Genomic DNA, 12,968 nt, shown 5'->3' with positions numbered 1-12,968 from the left:
GTAGAGAGTACGCTTGAGAGGAATGTTAGATATTGCAGGTATGGGAATGTTTATGTTTGGCTATTCTGGCATCTTTTGGACAACCACCACAGCTACTGTCGCACAATAAGGGTACTGTCGCAGAAAAAAAAAACAATAAATAAATACATATATTTAAACTGAACAGTTATGAATGCACAAATTATGTTTTCGCAGCAACAATCTGCTACCGAATGGCTCAGTGTAGAAAACGTGCTTTAAACTGGACACATTATTAATCTGGTTACAGATGCGTAATGTGCTGGCTGGAGACACACTTTGTGTCTGATATGCAGCAGTTGCACTTTCATAAAGACGTCTCAGTAAACTGCTGTAGCTGTAGTAATAGTTTCAAGTCTTTGCATACAAGTGACGAAGTCAAAAGTATTTTCGTAAAGATTATTACATATGAAATTAATAATGTATAAGATTGCGTCTGGTCCTTTCTGCTTCTGAATGTATCCGAGAAAATACTCTAAAAACGAATCCTTCAAATTAGCAGTTGAAGCTCTTAAAACGATTCAAAATAAAAATAGCATGTTTCAGAAAAAATCAATTTAAAAGCATAAGTCGTGTACATGAGTATTTATGTGCATGCTGTGGAGTGGAAATTAGTGTGATTTATAAATAAAATATACATTTAATGTAGTGGCCAGCACTTGCAGTGGATGACTGATAAGTTGCAGTCTTTCTGCTTTGCTATGCCTTTCCCCACATTTAGGAAAACAATGAAGCATAAATCAAGTTCCATGGATGCAAGTTGCCTCCTTTCAGGCTCTGTGCTTTCCAACATGACACATTTTAACACGGTTCCTTAGTTGGTAGTCCCCGTCAATGCTTAGATTGATTTAGCAGGGGGCTTTTTCCCTAGTGCTTGGCGTAGTAATTTTCAAATAGCTGAGAACCCTAAACAGGTCACATCAGGATAAATAATAGGGACGTATACATTAACTAAAAGAGGGCGCATGCATACCCATGCATTCCTTCAAAATAAATCCAAGGAATCAATTGCTGGTATTTGTAAATATTTACTAAGCATGCAGTTGATATAAACTACTGATTGTGTCATTGAATACCCGCACATTTTAAAGCTCACCGTTTCTTCACGTTTATAACGGAAGGATTGTACTACCCTCCGTTGGTGGAAAAGGAAACTGCAAGCCAGTTTAGGTGAAAGTAGGCAGACTCCTTTTCGACGGCGTTAAGGTGGGTATGTGATTGTATATGACCAAAGTTTTCTTTCTACTGGATTTAAAACATGAACTTATAAACAGTTCGGCCCAACAACATACGTATAAATCCCCAAGGGTATTAATTAATAACTAAAATTACTTGTCTGATCTCAGTGGCTAATCCATAGTCACGGTAGTAACTAATGTGACGCGACTCCTGAATCCTGGTTTGTTCAAATACTAATAAGGGAACCGTCTGATATCCCCAGAGTACCAAGCAATAACCTGTACGAATCTATCTGGCAGTGTAGTAAAACGATTACAACTTATATAATTGCCTGCAGTGAGCACCGCTGTTTGCAAACACACAGAGAGTACCGCGGCTACAGTCATTATTACACATTGATGACCTAATAGCACGCGGAGCCAATAGCCACGCGCCCCAAAATGTGCACTAGCTGGTGCAGATGACGTGCTGCTTTACTGCTAAGTAAGCAAAGTGCAGCGCTAGAGAAGAAAGTGCAAGCTCTACCTTCCCAGCGCAGAGAGGATTTTGATCCAGTTGTGTGGAGGAGTATCTTTCCTAGTTATCTTTCTATTAGGATTATGTCTGAGGTTAATGATGTAGAAATGAACGAGGATAATTGTGTTTGCTTTTAATGTATTGCTATTGTTCAGGGAACTGGGATGCGAATACCCTAGTGGAGTTTTCTACCATCACTTGGGCATACAACCCTGACAGAATGGGAAATCCTTTCTTAATAGGAGGCTGACTGGACCCTCTTTCGTGTTTTCTAAAAGTGCTGAATAGGCAGTAGCACAAAGGGAAAAATCGCTACCAACATCCTCACCATCAGCATCACCATCGGCTTCTTAGTAGGAAGGGATACAGCTTCTGCTCAGACACTGAACGCCTTGACAGCTGTTATCAGATCGATACATCTTAAGTGCTCTACATGCGTATTCCGACAGAAGACCCCCAAATCACGCTGCACTCGCCATCTGGGGCGCACGCAAACTGCTGAGAAGGGGTCGTGAGCTGCCGTGTAGGTGCCGAAACTTTGTAAGATCTTTTTTTTTTCCCTACGAAACATTTGATAGACAATAAAAGAATGCTAGGCCAAATGGACCACTATTTGTACATTCACGAAACTTTGCTTTTGCACTGCAGTTTGGATACAGCATCCCAACATGTTTGTTTCTAGAAGCGCATTACTTTATATAACATAATAGGTATACATGCAATGGTCAGTTTACGTATAACGGGTATGATACCTATTATGCATCGAGTGTCTAATGTACACTGTAGTTGTAGCCTACCTCATCTACCCGTTGGATACATCCATTCAAAAATTTTTTTTTTATCCTGCGTTCATTTAACTAAATCAACTTTTCTGGATAAATAGGAGAGACTAGGTCCATTAGTTATTTCCATTAAATGTTTATCACTGTACGCTCACAGTACGCCATTGAAAGAGATCTTGTACATCTTGACTATTTCTCCACTTCTTGGCAGCAGCTGGACTATCTGGAGTTGTAATTGTAGTGCAGAGTCTCTCCTAGCAAACAGGAGATCGTTTCCCGAGCCATAGCAAGTGCACTGCGGGCTTAGTTAGGAGCTAGTAAGGGGGTTCGTTTTCTAGTTCTTCAACGCTGCAACACACACGTGTGTGTGTGTGGGACAGAGACTATAATACGTTTTCTAACCTGAGGTTTTCTGACCCCTCTTCACATTTCGTTTGCAGCTTTGCCTCTAATAAAGCACACGTGCACCGGCGGATGGCTGCTGACCACCCCTCCACGCGGATTTCGGAACGACCGCGCGACTAGTTGTCTATTGCTGTGGTGTTCAACTCACAGCGAGGCGATACAATCAATAGCTAATTACTGCAAGAACAACGAGACCGCTCCAAGCCCATAACAAAAAGTTGCATTTCGTGGAACTGCCTGTCAAACACACATGTGTACGTCGGGAATGCGTGCTCACCTCTCAGTTCTCCCTCATTTTGCAGAGCGTCCCTAATTTTGACACGCTTTTCCTTGTCCTTCTTCCTAAAATTTCTGATTTTATGATAAATCACACAGTTAGCCAATAAAGCCAGACGTTAGAGGTGCATACTTCTTATTGTTCTGAAAATGCATTTTGATGCAAAGCCTGTTTTTAACAGAATTAAATAAATAATGTTAAAACTATCCATAAGTTTGGACTTTGACACCCCCCCCCCCCCATGTCTGACTTTGCTGATTTTCCCTAGAATCTTTTTTAAAACACTTTTATTCAGTTCACACGTTATTAACACGGGCAGGGCCACATACATTCTTAGTTAAGAAAACAAACCATTCTAAATATTTTTCATTCAAGCAGGGAGCAGTATGAATTCACATGATGTCTAATCTCATACAAATACGAAACATATTTTAACAAGGATTCCACAGATTTAACGTTGCAAGTTGAGATATAATTATTAAGTATGTAAAAGAATTATCACTATTACTCCCTTCCTAAGTATGCAGCCTTTATTTCCATCAATGAATTTAAAAGTAGAAGATCCTTTCCATACATATATACGACTCGTTCTTCCCTCTGAAGGTATTATAGTCTGTGCAGATTTTGGTATGTGCATCTGTTTTTTTTTTTTGGGGGGGGGGGGTGGATCAAAAACATCTGGTAAGAGCTGTAGAGGAAGACTGTACAGTAAGTTATTAGAAGAAGAGGAAACACTCTGTACTCTTAAAGATAGTATGCAGCACACACACCTATGGGCAGAGTAGGCAGACATTGAAATAAGTAAACAAAAAGCGTACGGTATTATAATTTCTGTGAGCTGTCTTGATATTCTGTTAACTACATATGCTATCAAGTATTTGACAAATGTGATTGAATATGACCCTACGATGTTAATTATACAAAAGATTGCTACCTCTTCAAATACCCAAAGAGGAATATTTGCTGCTGGAAACATAATATTTTGCAGGGCAGACCATGCCCACAACTAGTGGAAAGAACTGGACTTCACTTTTTGACATAATAAAAGCTCAGTGTCATAGAAATGTTTTGTTTCATATAATTTAATGGTGTTTCAGATATGAAATAAGTCTTTAATGCAATAATTAGTGGAAATATAGGAAATATATTATATGCTAAAATCTCAGGACATTTGCCATTTTTCCTTTTTTTTTCCAAGGGACACAATTGCCTAAATATGGACTGTCACTATTAAAGAGGGTAGGTTGTAACCTTATTGTATAGTTATCTTACCTCTTAACTGTCTCTAATTTTGCAGAATGTCTCTAATTTTGCTTCACATTTTTACCCTGACCCTCCCAAAAGTTTTGATTTAATGGTAAATTACAAAATAATTGCATACATTCAGAATTTTTAAAAGGTAAAACCTGTTGGTCTGTTTCTAAATTGTCCCTATTTTGGGGCCTTTGTCCCTGCATTATGACTGTCTTTGTCCAGAATTCCTGAGCAAAGAAGGTGAGATGGGTATAGAGTAATCATTTATAAAGTTTTTGCCATCTCTGGTAGTTTGAAAAATCATAGTAGTCTTTAATTAACAAGTAATCATATTACTTGCAGACATTATTTTTCATCTGATCAGAATTTTCACAAATAACTTATTGACTTTGAAAGTGCCCATGCACACACCCTTAAAAGTAAATGAATATGTGTGTGCATGTGTGAGTTCATATATGTATATGTAGGCATCATAACTCAACCTTCTGTCTTGAAAATGTGAAACATTACCTGTCATAATATGAAACAAAGGTGCAAAATATGGAGTGCATAACAACTTCAGTCAGGAAGTTCATAGCACAGTTAAAAAACTGTTTCTTCATAATTACAAGAAGTTCTATCGCTGAATTATTGTGATTCAGTATCATTTACCATGGACTGTTATTTGAAAAATATTTAACAATGAAGGTGCGGCAAAGCCTTTCAATATGGAGCATGTGGAAAGTGTGTGTATATGTTTGTGTGAGTGTGTTTTGGAAAAGGAGCATATTTTATTACACAGTTGTTCCCATATGATTCCTAACATGCTAGAAAACTACTCTTTCTATCCATCTCTCCCAGTAGATGTATACATGCACTCATGATAAGTTCAAATAACCTATGAATAGCTTTATGGACTTTGTTCATCTGTTTAGATTTAATAGTATGCACAATTTTTAAAAGCTTACTAAGCAAATGCAGACATTATAAACTTATTCAATGAAAATTTGATTGCTAATGCCCTTTATTTTTCTTTTTTTTTTCAGGGCTAATGGCAACTGAAAAGGACTATACAGACCATTTTCTTGCAAAACATTTATTGATTGCTTTTCTTGTACCAGGAATGGGCAATGGAATGCTTGCCACATTTGTTACAGCCAAGCACATTATTTTTTTTTATGTCTTTTTCAACTTGCATGGCTACAGGTAAGAACTCATATCAATGTTAATACCTCTTTCCTTGCATTAGTTTAAACATTCATCTTCTGAGAAATGTATTCCTGCCTGAAATCACTTTTCTTATTTGGATTAGATCAGAGACTGTGAAATAATTTTTTACACTAAAAGTAAATTTATTTCAAATGAAAACTCAGATTTTAATTGTGTGTAACCTTAAATTATTAAAAATCACTAATTATTTCAATTATAAGCCTCTTCAAGATGTGTAGAGTTTTTATTTTCATTATTCAAGCGTCAGAAGTATAGTTTGTTTATAAGTGGGGTAAGATAAAAATCATTTGGTGTGATTTGAAAGCAACCTTAATGAGTCTTATTAAACATCTGGAGCTTTGCATTAAAAAGTGTTACATGCCCTCCCATGGTGTCACATAAAGCATAACAAGGCTGGGAAAGGTTGTTTTGTATAAATACCCTCTTGCAAGATGCTTCATCTTCATATATTGGTTAAAGTTTTTCAGAGGTCCTAAGTACAACTGCAAAAGAAGGCCCCAATGACAACATTACAGTCTTTACTCGAATCTTGGATGGCTTGCTAGATGATTACGACAACAGACTTCGCCCTGGACTAGGAGGTAAATTCTATACCAATAGCTTATAGCTTAAATCGGGAAGGCACTTCATTGATGAACATATTTGTACTGATTTCTCTCAAAATTACAATAAATGTTAATTAATTACGTTATTGACTAAATTAATGATTCATTAATGTTGTAATCAGTGGAGTGTGTGATCACCTTTTGTTCACTTAACCAGCTGAATAAGTTATCACCTGGGTGAATAATCAGTATTTAGGCAGGGGTCTCTGTAAACATTATATCACTTAGAAAAGCTGTCAAAGTGAGTACAGGAATGTGATACTGATGCAGATAACTGAGTTACCCAGCAGAGATTAAACCACACAGAACACAGTGTAGCAGTGTACTGAATGCATGCTTTTGATACAGTTGCAGGACACTTGCTTTACAGAAGTGCAATAAACATGGATACAGATTAATGGTTTCATTTATGGTTCAGCTTAATTCAAACTGCTGAAACTCATGAGAGCAATTCAGGACTGGATGTTACATATTAGACTTATTGTAGTGCTTCTGCTGAGAAAATTAAAAAAAAGTAAAATAAATAAATCATGACCTTCTGATATGTTTAGCTGTGATTGCGCATAATAAACTGCTGTAGGGACAAATTATCAGGGATCTGAACATAACGTGCATGCCATTACATGTGATAATGTAAATATCTGAGAAAACTTTTTGGCGTCCATTCTGATTTTTTTTTTTTTTTTTTGGAAAAGGCACTCTAAAATCTGAAAAGAATTATATTGGGAAATAAAGTAATTTTTATTATGACAAAAGCCATAATATGGTGTTGGGAAGTGTGTAAGTAAACCTTATTTCAGATGTTAGGCATAAACATCACACACACACACACACACACACACACACACACACACACACACACACACACACACACACACACACAGGCATGGATCTTGTACTCTCAGTCTGAAATATTAATAATCAGAGTACATGTAAGAGTGAAGCAGGATTAGGACAAACTTTATCCCTTATACTTGATCAGTTTTTTAATTTTGTTTTCCTTTTTTGACTTAATTAGTCCCATTAGGCTAGTGGTCTCCTTTCAGGGAAGACCAAAGGAGGTATTTCTATTACTAAGGGGGAATTTGGCCAGGACATTGTGGAACTGGGAATGTGAATGTTAGCTTAAGTTTAAGTCTTATGCCTTGATGGAAGGCAGTGTGATGACTTAATTGTTGAAAAACATTTTCAGTAAGTGGAAGGTGTTGCACTTTCTCTACTGTTGTGTGACGATGGAGTTGGTATACATAATGGGTGCTTTCCTCCCACACAGGTAATGCAGGGGGGCTTACCCCCTCCTAGAGAAAAAGCTTTAAATCATGTTTATTGAAAGTGGTGTTCTGAGAATCATGTTCATGTATTTTTTTCTTCAAAGAATAATCCTCTGATGAATCATAACAAATTCAAGGAACTTCTCCTGTTCTTTTTGTGAGGTGCTGTGAGATCTTTTATATCCACCTGAGCTACCACCACCAAGTTAAGCAGATGGAACTTCAGTTTAATATCTCATCCAAAGGATGACCTGCTGTCAAGTATAGCATTGCCATGTCAGCAATCCAGTCATCAGGAGTTGGGATAGAACTCACAGATTATTGGTTTTCCAGCAATAAAGGCAAGTGTGCTGTCTGTTGCTCCACTGACACATTTGGTCATAAATATATTGTTATGTAAGGCTCATTGGTAAGATATATTTTAAACACACAAGTTATTTATAAATGTACAAGAAAAAAGACACACTGTCGCTTATTATTGGATAATGAGCAACCATACTTGAAAATGTGCAATAAGCATTTACAGAATAAAATTACAAAGCTCAGAAATATTTTTTGCATCCTGTGGTCAGTGAACAATATCTGTATCAGCAAGCATCCTTCTTCTAGTTCAAAGTGGTTTAAGATAGTCTTGGTGGAGGAAGGCAAATAACATTCCACAAATAGAGTCTTTGGCTTTTTACCACCATTCCTTTTGTGCACTTGTATCTTTCCTCCCCAGCTCATGCAATACACTTAATACCTTACTTCTATACAGAGTGAATGCAATTAACTAGTACAATTTGGAAAATATCTACTCAATTGATTCCAGTGGAAACTTGGAACAGCCAGTCACTGGCTTTAGCTGATATAGATATATCTGCCAGGTATTTCAGGTACCAGTAACACTTATTAAATAGGAATAGCATTATATTGCAAAGCAGAACACATACCATTCATCAGAGGACATTGTGGGATTAAATTATTATAGTTTGATTCAGTATCCATTTCTGAAGAGTAGATTAAATAACTTTCAAAAACAATTTTAGAGTTGAAAATTATGTGGGACTAAACCAAAAAAGCTTGCTGTAAGAAGATAAAATATATAGCAAGCATATTGCAAGCAGTTTTAATGATACAGAAACAATATGCTTTTCTTATTACCAAAGAAGCCAGAGTGGTAAAAAAGGTATAACTTTCTTTTTGTTCAAAGCTTTACAACGCCCATTATATTGGCATTTTTTTAAATAGTCGATTCCACTTGTATGCCCTTTATCAACTTGCAGCACATTTTTCTTTATGTGTATGCATGCTATTTCCATAGTATTTTCTTATTAACTTTACAGCAATCACAGAGATTTGGATTTCATTTAAAACTTGTATTTCAAAATTTACAGCAAAACCTTGAAAAACATTTGTGAAGCAGAACAAAAAATGCTCATGTTGAAAACAGACTTAGCATGACCATCATTAAACTACACTTTTATTTCCTAGAAACTGTTATTTATTGAAAATGCATCTGGCAAGTCAATAAACAATAACAGTTGTGCTTGAATTCATAGTCCAGCAACATATAGTAAAACAGCATTTAGCAGCTATCAGTGTAGGATTTCAAGAACAATGAGTAATTTATTTGCTAATAATGTGGGACAGGTCACTTTTCAGCAACAGCCCAAGAGCACTGTCAGGTGAGGTGACATGGACAGGGGCTGACAGAATCAAACCCCACATTAAAGGAAACAGTCAAGTAACAGCTCATAGCTCTACTTATCTACATTAAGTGCCAGATAAACACTATTGTAGCCCAACATACTGATGTTCACATTCTAGTGCTTACAAAAACAAGGTAAATTAAAAATGTAGTCAGAATTACAATATTAACATTAAACACATAGATTTCATGTTTTCCAATTTATTCACAACCAGATAATGAACACACTGTTAACAGTTAACAAAAGAAGAAAACCAAGGGTCATACCCAAAGAATATGGCCCATGTAATTATGCAATTTACTACAATCAAATACTTACTCTATACCATGACTATTCTTGCACATAGGAAACAAGTATTTACACACACACACACACACACACACATACACACACACATAGATGTGACCAAGGAAATGTATTTCAACTCACTGCCTATTAGACCTACACCCACACACATACACACGCGAGCGCGCACACACACACGCAGACACACACACACACACACACACACACACACACACACACACACACACACTGGACAAAGTGGGAGAAGCACTGCCAGGTTATATGTCTTGCTCAAGTCACTCTGTAGGCAAATGAAGGTCAAAGGAATCAAACCCCACACTTTTGATTATAGTAGACAACTCATAGTCTTAACCCACTGTACTAAGTGCTAGACAGTGCTAACTCTATTAAAAAAGTGAATGTTGTAGCAACAAGTAGTTTCTGAACAATAATTATTATGACACTCTAATGACTGACTGCAATCCTCAGTAATTTACTAGAAAGCGATGAAAGAGAGGGCAAAATATGAGGCAAAATCAGAAGTGTTGTGCAAAATCAGGGACAGATGAGAAGTAGACAACTTTAATTTATATAAAACGTTAACAGAACAGGTGGTAGACAGGCCATCAATGTGTATTTTCTGAACAATAAGAACTGTGAAATTCTGATGACAAGCATTATTGGTGTACAACAATCCTTAATAATTTACCAGAGAGTATAGAATATAACAAGATGCACTGCTTTGGCCTTTGTCTGAACAGACGCGCGCGCGAACGCGCACACACACACACACACACACACACACACACACACACTCGCATATGCAGGCACACGCGCGCACACACACACACACACACACACACACACACACACACACACTCTCGCATATGCAGGCACACACGCGCACACACACACACACACACACACACACACACACACACACACACACACACACACACACACACACACACACGCACACACTAAATTGGACATAAACCCCAGGGAGAAGTTATATGCAGTACTGGCAAAGTGAAATAAGGCAAGTTGGCTGAAAGGTAAACGTTTTATGTTTGTCAACAGGAAGTGAGCATAGAGTTATTTAGAGTGAAGTTATTACCTTTTCACTGTTAAACACATGAACAGTTGCAACATGTAAGTTTTTTTAATAATATTAGGTTTCAACAAGGATAATGTTCCATTGATTAGCACATATGAGGAGTACTCAATATAATTGAGTAATCAATATATCGCAAATGCAAAAGTTCACATTGTTTCATTAGAGAGGCTGTCAGCTACTGTCACAAAATAAAAGTAACCAAAACCATGTGATATCAAACATTTGGAAGGTAATTACTGCATCCCAAGGAATATTGTATAATAGTAAGCATATGATTTACTATGCTTTGTATTAAACAGAGATCGATGGAGAATACCTTTTTCGCTGTATATGCTTTTGTCTTTCCTTTCTTTTTTATGGCTGCTGCTGTTATTTATGCATGAAAGTACTAAATAAATAAAATAATTACATCTCAACTTTGTGTGTGGCTGTAATAAAATCATCAATTTGCCTAATTCTACTATCTTCTTGTTTCAGAGACAATAACAGAAGTGAGTACAGATATCTATGTCACAAGTTTTGGCCCTGTGTCTGACACAGAAATGGTATATATCCTGAAATAGAATACATACAGATTTGTCTGGGATTTTATGTTTGCTTGTTTGAACAAATCATTTCTTCTTTTCTGTTGGCCAGGAATATACAATCGATGTTTTTTTCCGACAAAGCTGGAAGGATGAAAGACTTAGCTTTAGTGGACCAATGAAACGTCTTCCTCTTAATAACTTGCTCGCCAGCAAAATCTGGACACCAGACACCTTCTTTTTAAATGGCAAGAAATCAATAGCACACAACATGACAACACCAAATAAGCTTCTTCGTCTTGAAGATGATGGGACTCTACTCTACACCATGAGGTAAAGTTTAAAATCATCTGACATGCTTTCTTTGATTTTGTAGAAAAGGAATGCTAGCTATGCACCCTCATTTCAACCATATTTCAGAGTTTGCATGAAGGTGTGTAGTGATGTAATACTGGTCTATGAACTGAAAGCAAATGGATCCTAACAAGGTTGATTCCTGTTACCTATGTTATGGCATGTGGACGTTCCATGTAAGTGGTTAAATTATTGCATTTTTAAATGTATGGTGTGGCAGTCATGCACAATGTGAAAATGTAATCCTCTATCCTGAATATATCTGCAGTGTAGCCATTATCTCTGCAAACTCGTATGTGTTGGGACCTGAGCCCACATGTGACAGTATAAACAATATCTGTGAATTAATTTACTTTATATTAGTTATGATGAAAACAATTCAATGGGTAGAACCACCAAGTTTCAGAAAATATTATGGAGTATGGGGTTTCACTATAAATAATGACAGTATATAATTTATCCAGTACGAGCAAAAGGAGGCAATGAACTGGAACACAGTGTGCTAATGTGTGCTTTTTATTTATTTATAAAGTGACAAGTATGAAACATCACAGCATATCCTGTCTGTCTGAACAGAAGTAAATCTCAGAGGTGTGCCTCTCTATATTACTGTCTAATAACTGCACTTTAGACTGGTATTTTTAGCATTTGTAAAGCATTGTATTTTCTGTGATGTGCACAGCATTCTTCCTGTAGATTTTGCTGAGTTATGCATGACTCTGAGAAAGTCATATAATCATCTGATATTACTGTATCCCTACAAAATGGTATTCTGTATTTAAATTCATATCAAAAAGTGGCCCAGGATTTAAAACATTCATATAAAATGTGAACAGAGATTCTCTTTTGCAATCAATATAGTATACTTTGAAGAGCTGTAGTGCAACATATAACCAAGTGGGGTTAAAATGTGCAGCTTAAAACATCTAAAGCTATGTTGGCATTAGTATTCATGATCTGAATGTGTTTATTTACATGATATGAATGTGTTTATATGCATTATATGCTTTTTGTTTATTTTATTAGTGTGTGTGCTAAGCTTTGAGACTGATCCAAAATAGCAATAACTCTTAGAATAGCAAACGTAGATCCCCTGGACTCGAGCCGTGAATCAGAAGCAAACTCGCCTGTTGCTTTTTGTCACACAACTTTATTCGATAACTGCCAGCACCACAAAGTACATCTAGTAAGAATGGTTGAGCGCTTTCATCTGCATTTACCAGATTTCTTCAGAACCATTTCCCCTAACATGTCACTTCCTTTATATACACAAATTTTTGGCGCCAAAAAGTTAATTACATAATTGGTTAAAAACAAAATTGTTAATTAAAAACAAAATCACTCAATTAACATTTGTTGAGAATAAAAATACAATAAAAAGTCACAAAAATATGTATATTAACCACTGTCATAAAATGTACTATATACTAGTACTAAAGTGCTTTTGATCCAAAATAGACCACCACTACTTATTTCTAAAA

General features: G+C 36.4%; 1 protein-coding gene across 3 annotated transcripts in view; it reads left to right on the top strand.

The window, feature by feature from the left end:
* Positions 1-1,523: 1,523 nt before the first annotated feature.
* GABRA5 (gamma-aminobutyric acid type A receptor subunit alpha5) overlaps positions 1,524-12,968 on the top strand; it is a 772,674-nt gene continuing 761,229 nt past the window's right edge. The window contains exons 1-5 of one of the 3 annotated variants that reach the window (XM_044072163.1): positions 1,524-2,236; positions 5,457-5,616; positions 6,100-6,221; positions 11,087-11,154; positions 11,246-11,466. In XM_044072163.1, the coding sequence (XP_043928098.1) occupies positions 5,462-5,616; positions 6,100-6,221; positions 11,087-11,154; positions 11,246-11,466 (566 nt within the window). In that variant the 5' untranslated portion in view covers positions 1,524-2,236; positions 5,457-5,461. Of the gene's footprint in view, positions 2,254-4,399; positions 4,417-5,456; positions 5,617-6,099; positions 6,222-11,086; positions 11,155-11,245; positions 11,467-12,968 lie in introns of those variants that run through there. The other 2 variants (XM_044072162.1, XM_044072164.1) reach the window with 2 other exon arrangements.

Source organism: Protopterus annectens, chromosome 5.part0 (genome assembly GCF_019279795.1).
Source record: "Protopterus annectens isolate FY-2018-M chromosome 5.part0, PAN1.0, whole genome shotgun sequence".
Taxonomy (NCBI): Eukaryota; Metazoa; Chordata; order Ceratodontiformes; family Protopteridae; genus Protopterus; species Protopterus annectens.
This window is presented reverse-complemented; position numbering and strand designations above follow the sequence as displayed.